At 48.1% G+C, this 20,000-nt stretch overlaps 1 protein-coding gene across 1 annotated transcript in view; it reads right to left on the reverse strand.

Annotated features, from left to right (window-relative positions):
- BACE2 (beta-secretase 2) overlaps nt 1-20,000 on the reverse strand; it is a 101,137-nt gene that overhangs the window by 9,562 nt on the left and 71,575 nt on the right. The window contains 2 exon segments of the mRNA XM_075593708.1: nt 10,537-10,705; nt 12,122-12,271. Coding sequence (XP_075449823.1) covers nt 10,537-10,705; nt 12,122-12,271 — 319 coding nt within the window.

The raw sequence follows: 20,000 nt of genomic DNA on the forward strand, positions 1-20,000 counted from the left end.
GTGGTATACACGACACACGTGTATACACACACACACACATGTATACACACACACGTGTATACACACACACACGTGTATACACACACACACACGTGTATACACACACACACGTGTATACACATACACACACACGTGTATACACACACACACCCCAGCACCACCACATCAGCACACCGGTATCCCATGCCCCCCCAGCACACTGGCATTCTCGCCTCCCCACCATTCCCAGCCCCCATCAACACCATCAGCACCCACACATCGCCACCTTTGCACCTCCCCCATCGGCACACCCACATCCGCACCCCCACATCAGCACCAAACCCTCCCAAATCAGCACACCAATACAATCACCATCAGTACAGCCACAGCAGCACTACCACCGCACATGGGCCGCGTGGACCACTCCCCACCCAAATGCCACACCCACACCACAAACATCCCGGGCAACGCCGGGGCTCTCAGCTAGTGCAGCAATAAAAGGAACAGTGCCTACAAAAGGCAAGTGAATTCCTCCCAATAACTGTACCTAATTTACGCATCAAAGCTCATTCTAGGACTCCAAGTATTTAAAGCTGCCGTTCGAGCTGTCGTTTAAAATAATAATAATAATAATAATTTCATTCAATATGTGCATCAATACAATGTGCACACTGACCAGTGATTAGCTAAGTTGCCAATCGATCCTGTAATTGATCGCTGAATCAGGGCTTATTTAATTCACTGTTAGGGCAGCACAATAGTACCCAGGATGCAAAGTTCTGTGTGGAAGATCATGTGACCAGGCAGGCACTAGATACAATTGGTGCACTGCTAGAGAGAGGACAGGGCTCGAGAGCCAGAGCCTTTCTCAGAAGAGGAAGGGGGTGTGACTCTGTAAATGGTTTCTATATAAACAAAAATGCTTGTTACATTAGAATACATTAAAAATGTCTTTAAAAATTGAAGAAGAAAAAAATGCTACAAGTATTTTCTCATAGTACAGAACAGATTTATTAAAAGAAATCACATGTAGGATATTGCTTGGTCTGCAGCTGTAATAAGGTGGTTTCCCTTCCTTTAGTTCCCTCCTCCTTTGTGATGTCTGGTTCTCTCACAGGCAATGTGCGCTCCCACTCTTCTTACCCATCCCAGACTTAGCTGTGTATTAGGATGAGGGATGTGCACAATTCTGACAATATACTGTACTGTGCACAATTAGGATAACAAATTAAATATGGGGATAAATGTACCCGAGCTGTGGAAAACAAGACATTGGCCAGATCTAATTTGTACTTCCCTGCGGAAGGATGATTTCCCTTTAAGGATGATTTATCTTTTCTTAAAAATAAAGTGACTTAGATTTGCAAGCTGGCTGCAATTCTTTTGTTTGTGATGTAAATGGGACTGTGGCAGCAATCCCAGCGTGTGACAAGGTCAGCGGTTAAGGCCATGAAAATGTTCGTAAGAACAATGTGGATTGAGATGTAGGAGTAGTTTACGTTGCCGTATTGTCTGCCTTTTGTATTTGCAACTGCATGTTACATACCCACCGTCTCTAATTCTACTTCGAGAACCATTCACTGTGTCAAACAGGTATAGGGAGTGAATATTTCAGATTAGCTAATCATAGTGATGAAAAATACACAAGAACAGCTTACCCAGGACGCTTTCTGTAATGAAAAGATTTTAGAAATTATATAAAACATTTATACTTTTTTGATTTTGGTAAAAAACAAACAAACAAAAAAATATTGTATTGGTGAGAATAAACCCGCCACCAATTACCGTCATTAACTCGCTTTCAATTTAAGTGGAGCTGCACCAGTAAACACATTTATAACAGATCTAACAGACAGAATTCATCCATACCAACATTCTCAGGCTTACTCCATGTAGCCATGCAGTGCTTCCACTGCAGCCAGGGATTCTGGGAAATGACATGCAAACGAGCGCACAGTGTCGACGGTTCATTGTTATGTAGTCAGTGCATTGGTCTATTACTGTGACCAAGTTGCATTAAAACAAGTACCAGGCACATTTCTACATTTCAAAAGGTAATCTTCCTGCCAGCCGTTAACCGCGGAGCCCGTGCAGATTCCCTGCGTACAGCTGCGCTCCCCGCTAACTTGGTGTGCAAAGCACAAAATGTCATCAGAATGAAAAATGTTGAGGATGCCAATAAGTACAGTGTCTCCTACACTCACATACCTGGTATTCCCCAGGCAAAGGGCACCGTCCCAAACAGGACCAAATTATGCTAATGGCACGATACGTTTAATAGGCTAAAACCACATAATTACACATTCCTGTTAAGTGTCAATTATCTAAATGTGTTAATGCCCCCTCCCTGTCTATGCACGTTTAAGGTCAATGACAAGATTATTCAGATGTATAACAGCAATTAAATAAGCACGAAATGCATGTTATGTTTACAAGCATTATCAAGCTGCAAAAATGTTTATACTCGCCTTATTTAGCTTAAGGCAACAAATATGTCACTGTAATTAGTTACATTTGCACAAAGCTGCAATCCTATTGAGCACTAGAGGCGTCCACCCAAAATAAAGTAGGCGCGTGTGGGGGGAGGGGTGGCTGGATGGGTGTGGTGAGGGGTGGGTATTGAGTGGCAGGGGGTATTGACTGGGAGGAGAGGGAGTGGGGGGGGAGTATGATTTGAGAGGGGGAAAGGGATGAGAGGGAGTGGGATTGACTGAAGTGGGGGAGTGAGTGGGTAAGAGAGGTAGAGGTGTGGGGTGTAAGGAGAGGTAGGGGTTTGGGGTGTAAGAGAGGGAGGGGTATGGGGGTAAGAAAAGGAGAGGTGGGAGGGGTTTGGGGTGTAAGAGAGGGAGGGGTATGGGGTGTAAGAGAGGGAGGGGAGCTAGAGATGGGGGTATATGTATGTATATTGAAGCACATCCTCACACGTTACACTACTCTCACAGCTCTACCTCCGCACAAATCACACTAATTTCTTCCCCAATGAATAAGCCGCTGTCCTTAACACACCAATCTTCATATCCCCATGTGCCCTGTTTCCACGCTCCCTTCCTTATTAATTGTAAGCTCCTTGGGGCAGGCCTCTCCTCACCAATGGTTGGTATTTTATAGTTTATCTAAACCTATTGTACTGCAATATGGAATATGTTTGCACGTTATAAATAATAATAATAATAATAATAACGCACACTGCTTTTGTTACTAAATAGTTGTCTGCATTATCACATTTTTTGTGCATGAACAAAGCACAGTTTGAAATAAACAAATGGAACAGAAAGGACCCAGATAACCTCTCTACTGGGCCCCACCCCCTTTCCATCACATCACAGAGGGGGAAGAGGTGGGAGGGGAATGAGGGGGAAAGAGGTGGGAGGGGAATGAGGGGGGAAGAGGTGGAAGGGGGAAGAGGTGGGAGGGGAAGAGGTGGGAGGGGAAGAGGTGGGAGGGGAGGGGGGGGGAAGGGGATGGGGTTGGGAAGAGGTGGGAGGGGAGGGGGGAAGGGGTGGGAGGGGAGGGGGGGAAGAGGTGGGGGGAAGGAGGGTGAAGCGGGGAAGAGGTGGGGGGGAGGGGGAAGAGGTGGGGGGGAGGGGGAAGAGGTGGGGGGGAGGGGGAAGAGGGAGAAGAGGTGGGGGGGAGAGGGAGAAGAGGTGGGGGGGAGGGAGAAGAGGTGAGGGGGAGGGAGAAGAGGTGAGGGGCAGAGGGAAGAGGTGGGGGGGGGGGGGAGAGGTGGTGGGGGGGAGAGAGGTGCAGGTAATAAGTAACAAGAGGAATAAGGAAGGGGGGGCCTAGCCCCTGCGGCCATGCTGGCCTGTCACCTAGAGGGCCTCAAGGCTACTTTCTTGCCATTTGTGAATGTCAGCTGGAATGGTTAACAGATCTCTTCCTTCATGGTCTAGCCAAATCCACACATAACCGGGGACTCGTCTCTCAGCTTCACTGCCTTCTCAGCCACCAGACAGAACGCCTAGCTCCTCCCTCTCATCCTCACCATGTGGAACCGTGAGTGCAACTCTCTCTCGTGCCATCTACAATACTCTACACCAGCCCCCCCAAAATGACCAAGGTGGGGGCACAGCTAGCTGTGCAACTTAGTGGGACCCCCCCAAAGATAAACTGCTTAGTAGTGTAATTTATTTAAATAACCTTTAAAATAGCCGCTTTACTTATTTGTACCTTATTGTGCTTCAAAATGACTTTGCAGACAAAGAAATGAGCAGAAAGAAGAAGTTACTGTGGCTTGAGAACTGTACACAATCTGATTGCCAAAATACATTAAATAATTATTGTGAACCCCTCCCCCCCCCCCCCCAGCCATTTGTTTGCCATGGAAATATTACAAGTAAATAATATATATTTAAAAATACTTAAATATGTTGGATTTTTGTTTTTTTGAAGTGTCAAATCAGCTGCATGTAACCTTGCCTATTAAAGGCACAATCCATGCAACACCCCACTTGTGTGTTTTGATTTAAAATAAATCAGTTCTGTAGTTAACATTGTTTTTTTTAAATTCAACTCAATGCTATTTGTAATGAGTTTTCATATACAGAGCATCATTTTATTTCTTTAGCAGGTTTTAGCCCACCTCCCAAGCAGTGCAAGATCTTTGTAACACTTTCCTTTTGACGATCATGTGTTGCCAATATTCTCAGCAGTTTCAGCTGCAAACTGTAACAATAGATAATGTTACTTTAGTAATATAAGGATACTTTAAGTGCTTTTTGGATTGCCTCCTTAAACACGCCACTGTCATCAGTTCACTTCTGCCCTAGGGTGAACTAGCCCTTTAGCTGTCCCGTTAACATTTTAACAACTCATACTGCCAGTGACACTGCTTGACTTGTTCTAATGCGGCTGGTGATAGCACATGGAGGTGATCATTATAGACTTTAGCCACTTAGCAATCCTTCAGCAGCACTGAGGCAATGAAATACTGAAGACCCCCAACGCTGTCAACATCTCAACTCTCACATTGGGGGGCAAGAGAGAAACAAATGCAAACAGATAACTCAGTTCCCCCACTTTGTTGCAGCGGGTCTCCGGCAGAGAAAGGGTTAAACCCCAATGAATCTTATGCTCCCAGATAGAAGCATATGGAACACATTGCGCCATAACAGTGAAAGGGTAAAATACTAATAGAGCCTGCAGAGTCCCACATTGTATAGAACTATGCACATTGGCTCCAAGGAAACCGATAGTAACCCTCCTTTCTTCAATCAGTATTATCCGGCTATCTGTTGATCAGCGGAAAGGTAACAGCAGCTGCAATTTGTAAAATGTGATTCATGTTCTAAATATATAACAGAAAAAAAAGGCATTTTTAGAGTTTGCACTCCAATTGTATCAAGCGATCACCAATTGCTGTCAGGGATCTGATCCTGGGGTAGATCCAGTTGCGTAAATAGAATGAACAGTAGGAAAGTAGCAGGGCAATCGTATAGTTGAAGCAAAAAGTTTCTTTATTGAATTTGACATTCTTCCTATGCGTTTCGATCGCAGCCGGGACCAAAACGCGTAGGAGGAATATGTCAAATTCAATAGAGACACAATTTCTTCAAAGTGCAGGTCTCCTCAACGACAGCGATACAAAGCCGAGCTCTACTCACAAGTTCATAATGAAGTTCTCCATTTAATGTGACAGCCAAGACCAGTGGAACAACAACGTTTCAGGTCCCATATGGACCTTTCATCAGGTGACAAGTCCATATGGGACCTGAAACATTGTTTATCCGTGTTGTGTTACCTACACAAGCAGGAATCTCCTCGCCTGAGGCTGTGTCCCTGTACTTTGGAATTGTACTAAAAATTAAATAAAGAAACTTTTGAAGTGAAATTTCTATGCTGACAGAGGCAACAAAAAAAATTCCATAGGGGAAAAAATACCCCTCATGCGGGCGAAAATTCTAACAGAAGTGCGTGACTGCGTGTGTGCAGAATCGTGCTGCCAAATAAGCTGCGCTCCCAGCACATGCGCACAAGTCTTAATCTGTGGCTATCCAACTTACGTTGTAGCAACTAGAAGCAGCGCATGCGCAGATATGACTACAATTTACGCACTTTGCCAGAGAAGAACAGCTGTCCACGCATGCACAACAGTTACAATGCCAGCGCATGCGCAAACCAAATGATAGTTGTCCACGCATCCACACATCCTATTAGCAATGCCAGCGCATGCGCACAACAACCATTAGTACCAATGACAACCAATGCATGCGTAGACAGAAGCTGTTCTTCTATAGCAAGGCGCGAAGACAAAACTTACAATGGACGTGCATGGCTATATAAGACCAGTTGTCCACGCATGCGTAGAAAACATTTTCAAAGCATGCACAGTGCTGCTGCCTTTGACCGGCTCCCCGGGGCCTCCAGCCCGGGGTGTGATTTGGGAGCCGGGCTGAGGTACCTGCAGCCGGAACATGCGGCCTCGCAGGCCCTGCAGCCGGAACATGCGGCACAGCAGCGGCACAGTTGCACGAGAACGGGGCGAACCTCACAGTTGCGAGTGCCTGCTCCGGCATGGCGATCCCGGGCCTGGTCACTGCCGGCTGACACGGTGTCAGGGGGACGGTGTCATGCCAACCATGCTGCGCTGTTACTTACGGAGCCTGAGCTGTTGCCCAGTGTTGTATAATACACATATACACACACACACACACACACACACAATAGTCAAAGTCAAATTTCGTTGCATTTTATCAATGACATTGTACTTTCATTTGTATAATTTCCATGGAATGAAACACTTTTGAGATTGACAAAACACCAAGAAGTTTCACTTATAACACGCGTGCTCGCCACACACCTCACTTTGTTTACTTCACGTCTACGAGTGCCCCGCTGCCTTCCTACTGTTGATTCGAAATATTTAACAAGCGTGTGGTGGAGAAAATTACAAAACAACAATCCTAACAGACAATACAACCGAGGCGGGAATAATGAAAGAGAGCGCTCAGCTTCCCTTCCAAAGACAACTGAATGTAGAACGGCACAAAACACTTCAATAAATATATGTGCCGGACATACAAGTCAGTCCAAACACGTGGGACATGCATGACCAAGTGCAGAATGTCACGTCAGGGTGATCCACTTTGGTATATTTGGTATCTGACAGCTTTTGAATTAATTAGTATTTACGATGTGTATATTCATTGCAAGTCGTTATGCGGTTCTGTGCCGGGTCTCCGGTGACCTGTATACAGAGCTACGGATGGGATTTGACCTGTACCAAGATTCATGCCTGCCCGGACTTGGGTCACCCCCCCCCCCCCCCTCCCCAGGAACCAAAGCGCACCAACGGCAGTGACATGTTTAAGGGTTTGCAGCCGAGTGGTTGATTTGACTAAAATCTATAGGTATTTTTAAATGTGTTTGTAAACATGGTGAGCGGAGACTTCGGAGGTGGGGTTTAATACCCTCTGGCAACGTTCTTTTGCCAAATGTTTTTAACAAGCGTTTGCACAGGCAACATACAAGGTTTCCCCCTCCCCTCAACCTTTATTAGGCCTCTAACAAGGGTAGGGTGTACTTAAACTGAAAATCTCCCCAATGAGAGGCCACTAAGAAATGCAACTGATCATGAATTTACAAATAAACAAAAAGCAGCCGCGTCCGATTTGTTACCAGCTAGGTGGGATTGCACTTCTAACTATTTGCAATTATTAATGTCAATATTCTGACCTCTTTCCCATTGAGGAAAAGTCTGCAGATCAATAGTTTCTACTTTTTTAATTTTTTTTTTAGACCTGGCAAACCCACTAGAATTCAATTCTCAATAATGTAGGATTAACAATGTAATTTACGGTGTGACTGCATTCTAAAAAGCTCCCTTTTGGGTTACCGAGCCTTCTAACAAAGCATTCTTTTAACCTGCAGCAGTCACGTGATATCTGCCTGTAATTGTTATCTTGGGAAAGTACAGTGCTTTGTAAGGCTAAGGCCCCGCTCCCAGAGTCAGCGCGCCCGCACTGCATACAGGCGGGGCGCTGACATACACAGACCGCGATATGCGGTCTGTAGGGAGCGGGAGGTGGGCGGGAGGGGGAGGCTTGACAGGGAGTGGAGGCGTGGCTTGAGCGGAGGGACCCGCTACTCTCCCCCCCTCCCTCCACGGACTCGGGCTGGAGCTGCTGATTTTAAGGTAAGCAACACACACACACTCATACACACACACACACACAGACAGGCACGCAAGCACTCAGACACACAGACAGGCACTCACGCACTCACGCACTCAGGCACACTCATACACTCCTCCCCGCTCCCTGAAGCCTCTCCTCCTCCCGAAGCCTCCCCTCCCCATTGGCTCACAGCCACACCACGTGACGCGTCAACGCTAGGAAACACCATTCTCTTGTGTCTCATAGCGGCTGACGCGACACAGCGTGTAGTGCGTTGTGCCGCCAGGGGGGACCGGGACCGGCTCGGTGGGTATTCCCCTGCTGGTGGGGAACTCGCGACATGGCCGCCTGCGCCAACGAGCGCAGCGGGACCGAGGCCTAAGGCAGCGTATGCGCTCTCACAGGGAGTATATACAAAGTAGCATACAGGGAGTATATCTGAGATCTGATTCCAAAAGACTGTTCATGATCACCAAGGCTCAAAGTATCCGGCCACTCCTCTTTCTCTTACCGTGCACCTCACAAGTGGAACAGTCTACCGGAGGCTCTCACAGCCACCACCAGTCTAAGGTCTTTTAAATCCAAAACTGTCTCACATTTTAATCTGGTCTGTAACAGTTACATACGCCTATAATGTATATTATCTGTTACTGTGCAGGCAATGTCTTGTATATAATGTATAACCCTACTCACTTAATGTAACAATGTATTTGTCACCATACAGTAAGTCTATGCCCAGGACATACTTGATAGCGAGAGGTAACTCTCAATATATTACTTCCTGGTAAAACATTTTATAAGTAAAATAGTAAATGCAAAGTAGCATACAGGGAACACACACACAACCTTTTATTTACAAGGAAGTTTGAGAAAATAAAAACAGAGAGCGGAATACGTTTCATTCTCTCTTAAAAATGTCCCCCATTAAAGCAACAGCACCCCCTGCTGGTTATCATTGGTCTGCATGAAATTAAAGCAGTAAAACACTTACCCAGAATCCTCATCTGCAGCTTAATCACTATATGGCAGGTCCCAGTGGGGTGAGGTTGGTAGGTTTGAGGACATGGATACATGCGGACTTGTGGGCTCTCTAGTTTTTCCTCAGCAATGATAGAGAACGCTTATTCACACATTCACATGTCTCAGGCAGGTCCCAAAATCTGCCTCGGCCCCATAATCACACAGCATACGGGGCTTCCTGGGACACGACTTGCACATGAGCAGAGAGTGCGTACCTTTATGCTTCTTATCCACTTTCACATGGATCTCTTTACGCGTATGCCTGCCGTATTACCCAGCTTTGACAGCAAAGCCTGGGTTAAATACGTGAATAGCCAGAACACCACTCAGTGCTCATTTGCATGTCATTACCCAGAATTCTTAGCGGCAGTGGAAGCACAGTATGCAGTGTCATGATGGCAGGTTTGAGGAGCTGTCTGAGATGTAAATGAGACATAAGTGTTCACCATCGCAGTACGGTGGAGGGGTTTTCCCACTTTTTTTACTCACCCCAACTTACTTATACACAAACTGGCAATGTTTACGCCAACCTAGAAATGTTCACATCTTCATCTCTGTGCTGCACTTCGTACAGTATGGTGTTTTCTTGTCACTTTTAGCCACCAGAACCTAACTGGAGGGGTTTTCACCCAAATGAACAGACACAGTGTCCCTGGACAAATAACAGATGTTTCTCTTAAAGATGGAACCTCAGAGGAAATGGTGGAATGTCTTCCACACATGCAGCTTCCTCAATAAAGTCTGCCATAACAATGATAGGAGTTATTTACATTTATCCTGTAACCCTTTCATTACCAGAGTTTGGGGAAAAATAAATTATTTTTAGAGCACTATATCATAAAACGAGCAAAAGACTTATTGAAATTAGATATACAAAAATGTGTATGCATGTATGTGTGCGTGCGTATATGCGCGTGCATGTGTGCGCACGTATGTATGTGTGCGTATGTATGTATGTGTGCGTATGTACAGTATGTATGTGCGTGTGTATGTATGTTCGTGTGTATACACAGATTGCAACTTTAATAGAAACCTTTGCAAGTATGTTTGCAAACCTAGTAATGAATACAAACTACTCTTAAAACTGGCCCCATGTGTTGCACTAGGACTATGGCTCATATTTACTAAGCAGTGCTTTTCTATAAGACACCTCCCAGTGCTGGGAGACACTGCAACCCATTCACGTGAAGGCGCCTTACGGAAAAGCGCCACTTAGTAAATGGGCCCTATCATCATAAGAAAGGGGAAAAATCAGAGCCTTGGGTAAGAGATGAAACAGAAAACCCATCAGCTATACGTTAGTAATACGTGAGCCATACACTTCTCCGATTCCTAACAGAGCCAGAACATCGGAGGGACACGCCTTCTGCTAACAGGATCTGTGGCTAACCACATGATGCTGGCCAGCGACCAGAGTTCTTACCTGCACAGCTGCTGACTGCAAAGCCGACTCTCTTCTCTGCTCTGTCAAAGACGACATAGAAACCTTCCATGACCGTGGCCCCGATAACCAGAGCACTGGGCGACAGCGCGATGCCAAATCGGTAACAATTCAGGTTCTGGCGGAAGGTCAGCACAGACTGCATGTACAACTGGAAGACACAAAGACGTACACATGTCTGCCAAGTGCCGACAAACTAGCTGCTGCAACCATGAAGCGCATTAACCCTCAGAGTGCCTGGGACATAGTAGATACGTCCAACAAAGAATGCTCGTTTTTTTAGGGGAGAGGGAGTCCTGCGCTGACGTGATGGGAACCCACGACGGAGTGACAAAGCGGTCATGTGATCGGAGTGGCCATAGCACACTGGCCCTGCTGCCCCTTCTGGCACGCAAAAGGTTAAAGCAGGGGTTCTCAACTCCAGTCCTCAAGGGCCACCAACAGGTCAGGTTTTCAGGATATCCCTGCTTCAGCACAGGTGTCTCAATCAGCCTCAGGCGAAAAAACTAGGTGCAGATTCACAAATCAGCATACACTCTGTGACAATAGCACTGTTATATAAACCAGAAATGGGTTCTTATTCCACTAAATTATCTCCATAGTCACTAATGTAAATACATGCAGAAATAACGCACATTATATGGTCAATGCAAGTAATGTCTTCATAGCGCGTACTGTATGTGCGCTAATAGTAGCTAGCGACAGTATATGCAAAAAATATATATTTAGAAAATTAAAAGTACCGCTTACCATTTTACAGGAGTAAAAACTGATTAACACTACATAATTTTCTTAGTGAATGTCAAGTTAATTAGCGCACACGCAATTGCGGTTTAAGGCCATGCCAGAACTAAAAGTACTGCTTTGTGAAGTTAGGCCCGAGAGACAGGGCATATTATTGGAGGTCAAGTAGAGTAAGTTGAATCATGGTTAAAAGATAAGTAAGTCTGTGTGTGCCAAGCAGTCATGATTTGCTATACCATTTACATATTGTTTTTCAGAGGATGCAGGATTACTCTTACATATAGTTCAGACTGATGTATATAAAGAGTATTCACAAAGGATACTTGGTAGAATTTAAATTATAAAGCAGTATTTAAGATACAAATCACACAGTGCACCCAACAAAGGCCACCTTCAAATGGTCCATCTAATCTAGAGGTAATATTAGTAGAATAGAGGCTGGTTTTGTTCTTATTTACAGTTATATGACTTATGTGCAGTGATAACCTTCAGGGCCAAAGGATAGATGCAAAAGGATAGCGACAACCTAGATCTTCACTAAAAACAATGGTGATATAGTAAGGCAACTTCTCATCTCCAACACAAAAGAATGGTTGTGCTGTGCGTTATCGGTCCTACATTTCCAGCAACCCCTACTGATTAAGAAGATCCACCACTTCAATGAACCAAACCATAGCTCTATTTTTTCACAAAACAGACTAAAATGGCAAATTCATGCTAAATTCCCATGGACATATCAAGTATTATGGGTACCTGACACAGTATTGTTATTCAAGCTGGAAGGGCTCAAAACCAAAAATAAAATAAAAGATGGAGTTCCAACCTGTGGCTTTAATATTAGACGAAATGACCTGCTGGAATTCACATCTCTGAGGTAGATGGATATATCTGGAAAATAAGTCCAAGGTTCTTCGTCTTTACCCCAACAGGCCAGCTGCGTGCCGGCCCAGAATTCATTGTTGAAATCTTGAATCTGCAGATTAAAAGCAAGATAAAGTGAAATATCGAAAGTACGAATTCAGAGGTTTATCCCAGACTGCACCCCACAACTATGCAGATTATCAACATCCAACCGTCTACAATGCTGGACTTGTGGAATACCCGCCGTAAAGTAACATCGAGAAAACGTGACCTATATACACTCCAGCAACTTGGGGAAACGTCAGCTGATCAATTAAACTAAAACCGTTCCACAAAGCTCTGTTAAAAGGAGCAATCCAAGCAATATCCTACGTGTTTTTTTCTTTATAAATAAATCAGTTCTGTAGTATTAGATAATACTTACTAAAAAATTTTTTTAAATTAAACTTTAATGCAATTTTTACTGAGTTTTCATATACTGAGCATCCTTTAGATTTCTATAGCAGGTTTTAGCCCACCTCTCCAGCAGTGCAAGATCTTTGTAACACTTTCCTGTTTGTGAGAATTTGTTGCCAATGTTTCCATCAGTTTGAGCAGCAAACTGTAACAATAGATAATGTTACCGTAGTAATATAAGGATGCATTGTAGCTGCTGAGTTACACTGACTGAAGGATTGATTGAAACTGAAAGGCGGCCATTTAGTGAACCCTGGGAAGCAGAATCTTTGGTGATCTAACACGGGAGAACAAATCGATTGGTAGCTTTGGTAATTAGTTTTCAATATTAAATAAAGGTAATCAAAGGCAGCACATATTAAAAAAAAATATGTATATATATATTTTCGTTTTAAGTGCCGCTTTGACTTCCTCTATAAATAAAGGTCTGTTAACTAAATCAGGAATGGGGGTTAGATTCCCTGAGGTAACATGGTATCCGCAAAGCTAATTATATACAAAGATGACATCCGAACTGCATCTCATTAGCATGGGTTAAACGTCACCTGTGTGAAGCAAAGCACTGCTTTATCTTCCAACAATGTGATGCTATGCTGTTCTTTGCGTTACTCCTATCCAGACCCCAAAATAGGACTTTTACTGAAGTGGAGACAAATGGGAGAGGTGAGGGAAAACGACACGGGGAAATAACACTGTTTTAATGACGTCTAACTGTGGCATACCAGCCACCCAGAAGCTGCACAAGTCCTATGCCAGAGTCTGAATGGGAGCAACACCAAGTTTAAGTAAAACTTTAACTTTACATCATTTAAAAGAGAAATGCAGTTAAAAAAATAGTTTTAATACAGGATGAAGCATGGGGTCTCCGGAGCTGGACCTCGTTAATTTCAGCTCCCGGGACCCCCTGGTTCCGGAGATATTTACCTCCGAAGGGGGTGCCGGTATCCCTCTGCAGTTGAAGGCTCCCGTGTCATGCGGGCAACTGGAAGTCGCACCGGATGACATCACAACTTCCTATTGGCCAGCAGGGCACGGGAGCTATGAAGATCAGCCCCAATATGAACCCCAGAGTGGCTACTGACACCCACTATGGAGGTAAATATCTGGGGTTCCCCAGAGCTGAAATCAATGGGGTTCAGCTCTAGAGACCCCCGTACTTCAATCCAATACTAAAAAGAGATTAAACACAGCTAGGGTTGACTCTAAATGAATCCCGTTCCATTAAGCCTACAATCTAAGGCAGCGCTTATAGTGCCGGCGAAGCGACGTCGTGTCAAAACAAATGCGCGCAATTATAGCCAGCGCGACGAGACGGCTGGGTCGCGATCGCTGTAAGTCATCCCAATTTGATTTTCCAGCGACCGCAGCCTGACGTCGCCGGCACTATAAGCGCAGCCTTCGTGGTGGGAGACGCACAGAGATAGTAGGAGGAGGCTGTACAGAGGATGGCAAGGCCGGGCCACCATGATTGGAAAGTACCTGTGTGGGGGAGAGGAGCTGCGGTGAAGAGGCTACTGGATTACTTCTGTCAGAAGTGATGTTTTCAGATTTGACTTGAAGGTAGAAAGAGGTGCTTAGTATATACAGTACAGAGTATACAGAGTGTGAGGTAGGAGGCAGAGAAAGCCATTACCGGACAAGGAAATCTGACAAGAGGCAGATTTTGTGAAGTCAGAAAAAGTATAAGTGCCTCACTACTGTCACCCACATGGGATTTTGGTGCTTGCCTTAAAACACTCGTAAGGCCGAGTCTCCGCTGGCGCTGAGCGCGCTCATGCATGGAGCGCTCCAAGCATGAGCGCCGGGTGTCCTGCATGTACGCATGCGCGGGGTGGGACACATTGCGGGCAGTTGAGCGCGCTGGAAAGTATAATTTTTTTGTTTATCTAAGCGCCGACTGTGTGTGCCCACGCACGAGTGCGCGCGCACAGCGTGAGTGGGGGCTTCCATACATATAAAGATATAAGTAACCGCTGCAAGCGCTGCCCGCTCAGCACTAGCGGGGACGCAGCCTAAGAAGTGTAACTCCCCACATTTCTATTTTGGGGAGAGGGACTAAACTTGCACATAACTGGAGCATCAGAACAGCGCGTATTCTGTTAAGAGATTAAAGCTGCAGTTCAAGCTCCCGTTTTTTTTTACTTCAATAGTTTCATGTGGGCAATCTCTACTTACCTAAAGAACTGCATAGCTGCCGGTCAATTCGTTCTCCGTCTATTGATCGGCAAAGTTTGGCGACATCTTTAAATATGGAGAATGTAAATGGTTGCTATAGCAACAAACATGCTTTTAAAAATAGAATACAAGAAAATTGGTCTTTCAAAGTTGTTTTTTTTAAAAACAGAAAATGCTAAAAGTATTTTTTCTTACTACAGAACTGATTTATTAAAAAAAAAAAAACACATGCAGGATATTGCTTGAACTGCAGCTTTAATAAAGCAAAAGGCAATGTGTACAGTATATACCGTGATGGTCAAGGCAACCAGAACACCCAACTACCAGTAACCCCAACCAAAATATTGTACCCCCGGTCAATACATATTGTAGCCATTCTATGGCTGCAAGGTACTGGGTAGACTGAGGCTTAATGACCTTGTGTATTGGAAACAGCATACTGTATACACCAGTCACAAGAAAGAAATGCAAATCACTCATTGTTAGGGTTGCTAGGTGGCTTGTCCAAAAATACAGGACACAATGGTGAAAGCTGTGACGTGCACGAGAATCGCTGTTGGGGAAGAATGTTATTTAGAAAAGGACCTGACAATTACTGTACGTCATTTTTTCTAAATTTCACTACAAGTATTCACCAATTTGCACCAATTTATATTCTGTTTCGTAAAAAATCTGGGGTGGGGTCTTGGGAGGGCTCTCCCTAGGATATTTTCAGGAAATAGAATGATGCAAATTGGTGCATGCTTGGAGTGAAATTTAGAACAAATGACGTAATGGTCAGATCGTTTATAAATAACTGACCTGCAGTCATACTGTACATGGCGAGCAATACTGATCTTAATGCTCCTCAAACACATTCCAAGATTGTTGCACCCCTCCTCATTCTCTCTCTCCTTATCTTCTAACCCTTCCACCCCCCTCATCCTCTCACCCCCATCCTCTCTCAACACCCCCCCTCCCTGTCATTATCACCCCCACAGGACAGCCAGAGAAAAAAAAAAACACACACACACACACACACACACACACACCTCTCTCTGCTTCATCCTTTTCCTCTGCTCTTTGGCCCCACCCCCAGGCTCCTGCCACCTCCATCCTGATTGGTCCTGATCAGGATGGAGGAAGCTGCCCAGCCCCCTAGCAGCAGCAGCCCTGCTCCATCCCTTCTCATGGGAAATCCAGCGATTGGTTACTAAGTCCAGAGAGATAATACCGGACACATACATGTCCGGTATTAGCTCTCATTTTTTACCGGACAGAGTAACCAAATACCGGGCTGTCCGGTTCATTACCGGACACCAGGCAACCCTATGAGTCATTGTCCACATCTGTGCTGGAGAACAATTTCTCCAAGGAAGTTCCATGTGTAATGAATGAGTGCATGTCCACGTGTAGTGAATGAGTGCATGTCCATGTGTAATGAATGAGTGCATGTCCACGTGTAGTGAATGAGTGCATGTCCATGTGTAATGAATGAGTGCATGTCCATGTGTAATGAATGAGTGCATGTCCATGTGTAATGAATGAGTGCATGTCCATGTGTAATGAATGAGTGCATGTCCATGTGTAATGAATGAGTGCATTTCCACGTGTAATACTGCTGTCCTGATGCATGAGCACTGTGTGTACATTGAAGGAGCGGCTCAGCGAGGAAAGACACCGACTGAGAACAATGACACCGTTTGAATAAGGGGAGCCAGGCTCAAATCTCGGTATCAACTCCTTGCGATATTGGGAAAGTCGCTTTATCTCCCTGCGCCCCTCAGGTACCAAAAACAGAGGGCAGGGACTGTCTGTGAAATCCTATGTACAATGCTGCATACTGCGCACTATACTGTAATTGTGAAGGGCTTTGAGTCCCATTGGAAGAAAAGAACTGTATGAAATAAAAAGTATTATTATTATTGTGGAAAACAAAACCATATGAAGACTTCTTTTGTATATTGTTGTTACTGTGTGGCATAGCTCTGATGAAAATAGAACCGTTTGTTTTACACCATGCGGCATAGACTGCTTGAGAGCGTCGCAGTGTGGCACGGATACTATTGTTCTCAGATTGTGACATGTTTTGATCTTAACCATGTCACGCAGTATCTGGAGAGTGACATTTACCTAGTTAACAGACACACCATGAGCACATTTCACACTCACAAAACAAACATTCCCCTCCTAATGTCGCTGTGTGTAACAATTATGCAGAAGCTGCCAGTGCTGACTCAACAGGACGCTAAATATTTTCTAAAGATTAAGCAAAATACAAATAAAACACAGATGTGAGGTTTGGTATGAGACAGTTCTTAAAATCGGAGCTGTCAGTTCTATAGCATTAATGAGTTTCACCATTATCTTAACGTACGTGTTTGGATTATGTGATAAAACACTTTTGTTCTAGGACTTAAAATAAAAATAATAAATAATGGCCTGAATGTTATACGTCAGTGTCTTACCTATGAAGACCTATTACGCATATCCAACAACAGACAGAGAGGGAGAGAGAGGGAGAGAGAGGGAGCGAAAGGGAGAGAGAGAGGCGGGACTGCGCAGAGAGAGAGAGAGAGGCGGGACTGCGCAGAGAGAGAGAGAGAGGCGGGACTGCGCAGAAAGGAGAGAGGCGGGGCTGCGCAGGAGAGAGAGAGGCGCGGTTGCGCAGAGAGAGAGAGGCGGGGCTGCGCAGAGAGAGAGAGGCAGGGGCTGCGCAGAGAGAGAGAGGCGGGGCTGCGCAGAGAGAGAGAGGCGGGGCTGCGCAGAGAGAGAGAGGCGGGGCTGCGCAGAGAGAGAGAGGCGGGGCTGCGCAGAGAGAGAGAGGCGGGGCTGCGCAGAGAGAGAGAGGCGGGGCTGCGGAGAGAGAGAGAGGCGGGGGCTGCGCAGAGAGAGAGAGGCGGGGCTGCGCAGAGAGAGAGAGGCGGGGCTGCGCAGAGAGAGAGAGGCGGGGCTGCGCAGAGAGAGAGAGGCGGGGCTGCGCAGAGAGAGAGAGAGGCGGGGCTGCGCAGAGAGAGAGAGAGGCGGGGCTGCGCAGAGAGAGAGGGGCGGGGCTGCGCAGAGAGAGAGAGGCGGGGCTGCGCAGAGAGAGGCGGGGGCTGCGCAGAGAGAGAGGGGCATGGCTGCGCAGAGAGAGAGAGGCGGGGCTGCGCAGAGAGAGAGGCGGGGCTGCGCAGAGAGAGAGAGGCGGGGCTGCGCAGAGAGAGAGGCGGGGCTGCGCAGAGAGAGAGAGAGGCGGGGCTGCGCAGAGAGAGAGAGGGGCAGGGCTGCGCAGAGAGAGAGAGGCGGGGGCTGCGCAGAGAGAGAGAGGCGGGGCTGCGCAGAGAGAGAGAGGCGGGGCTGCGCAGAGAGAGAGAGGCGGGGCTGCGCAGAGAGAGAGAGGCGGGGCTGCGTAGAGAGAGAGAGGCGGGGCTGCGCAGAGAGAGAGAGGCGGGGCTGCGCAGAGAGAGAGAGGCGGGGCTGCGCAGAGAGAGAGAGGCGGGGCTGCGCAGAGAGAGAGAGGCGGGGCTGCGCAGAGAAAGAGAGGCGGGGCTGCGCAGAGAGAGAGGCGGGGCTGCGCAGAGAGGCGGGGCTGCGCAGAGAGAGAGAGGCGGGGCTGCGCAGAGAGAGAGAGGCGGGGCTGCGCAGAGAGAGAGAGGCGGGGCTGCGCAGAGAGAGAGAGGCGGGGCTGCGCAGAGAGAGAGAGGCGGGGGCTGCGCAGAGAGAGAGAGGCGGGGCTGCGCAGAGAGAGAGAGGCGGGGCTGCGCAGAGAGAGAGAGGCGGGGCTGCGCAGAGAGAGAGGCGGGGCTGCGCAGAGAGAGAGGCGGGGCTGCGCAGAGAGAGAGAGGCGGGGCTGCGCAGAGAGAGAGAGGCGGGGCTGCGCAGAGAGAGAGAGGCGGGGCTGCGCAGAGAGAGAGAGGCGGGGCTGTGCAGAGAGAGAGAGGCGGGGCTGCGCAGAGAGAGAGAGGCGGGGCTGCGCAGAGAGAGAGAGGCGGGGCTGCGCAGAGAGAGAGAGGCGGGGCTGCGCAGAGAGAGAGGCGGGGCTGCGCAGAGAGAGAGAGGCGGGGCTGCGCAGAGAGAGAGGCGGGGCTGCGCAGAGAGAGGCGGGGCTGCGCAGAGAGAGAGAGAGAGGCGGGGCTGCGCAGAGAGAGAGAGAGAGGCGGGGCTGCGCAGGAGAGAGAGAGAGAGAGGCGGGGCTGCGCAGAGAGAGAGAGGCAGGGCTGCGCAGAGAGAGAGAGGCGGGGCTGCGCAGAGAGAGAGGCGGGGCTGCGCAGAGAGAGAGGCGGGGCTGCGCAGAGAGAGAGAGAGGCGGGGCTGCGCAGAGAGAGAGAGGCGGGGCTACGCAGAGAGAGAGAGGCGGGGCTGCGCAGAGAGAGAGAGGCGGGGCTGCGCAGAGAGAGAGGCGGGGCTGCGCAGAGAGAGAGAGGCGGGGCTGCGCAGAGAGAGAGAGAGGCGGGGCTGCGCAGAGAGAGAGAGGCGGGGCTGCGCAGAGAGAGAGAGGCGGGGCTGCGCAGAGAGAGAGAGGCGGGGCTGCGCAGAGAGAGAGAGGCGGGGCTGCGTAGAGAGAGAGAGGCGGGGCTGCGTAGAGAGAGAGAGAGGCGGGGCTGCGCAGAGAGAGAGAGGCGGGGCTGCGCAGAGAGAGAGAGAGGCGGGACTGCGCAGAGAGAGAGAGGCGGGGCTGCGCAGAGAGAGAGAGGCGGGGCTGCGCAGAGAGGGAGGCGGGGCTGCGCAGAGAGAGAGAGGCGGGGCTGCGTAGAGAGAGAGAGAGGCGGGGCTGCGCAGAGAGAGAGAGGCGGGGCTGCGCAGAGAGAGAGAGGCGGGGGCTGCGCAGAGAGAGAGAGGCGGGGCTGCGCAGAGAGAGAGAGGCGGGGCTGCGCAGAGAGAGAGAGGCGGGGCTGCGCAGAGAGAGAGAGGCGGGGCTGCGCAGAGAGAGAGGCGGGGCTGCGCAGAGAGAGAGGCGGGGCTGCGCAGAGAGAGAGAGGCGGGGCTGCGCAGAGAGAGAGAGGCGGGACTGCGCAGAGAGAGAGAGGCGGGGGCTGCGCAGAGAGAGAGGCGGGGCTGCGCAGAGAGAGAGAGGCGGGGCTGCGCAGAGAGAGAGGCGGGGCTGCGCAGAGAGAGAGAGGCGGGGCTGCGCAGAGAGAGAGAGGCGGGGCTGCGCAGAGAGAGAGAGGCGGGGCTGCGCAGAGAGAGAGAGGCAGGGCTGCGCAGAGAGAGAGAGGCGGGGCTGCGCAGAGAGAGAGAGGCGGGGCTGC

The sequence above is a fragment of the Ascaphus truei genome, chromosome 3, assembly GCF_040206685.1.
Source record: "Ascaphus truei isolate aAscTru1 chromosome 3, aAscTru1.hap1, whole genome shotgun sequence".
NCBI classification, from domain to species: Eukaryota; Metazoa; Chordata; class Amphibia; order Anura; family Ascaphidae; genus Ascaphus; species Ascaphus truei.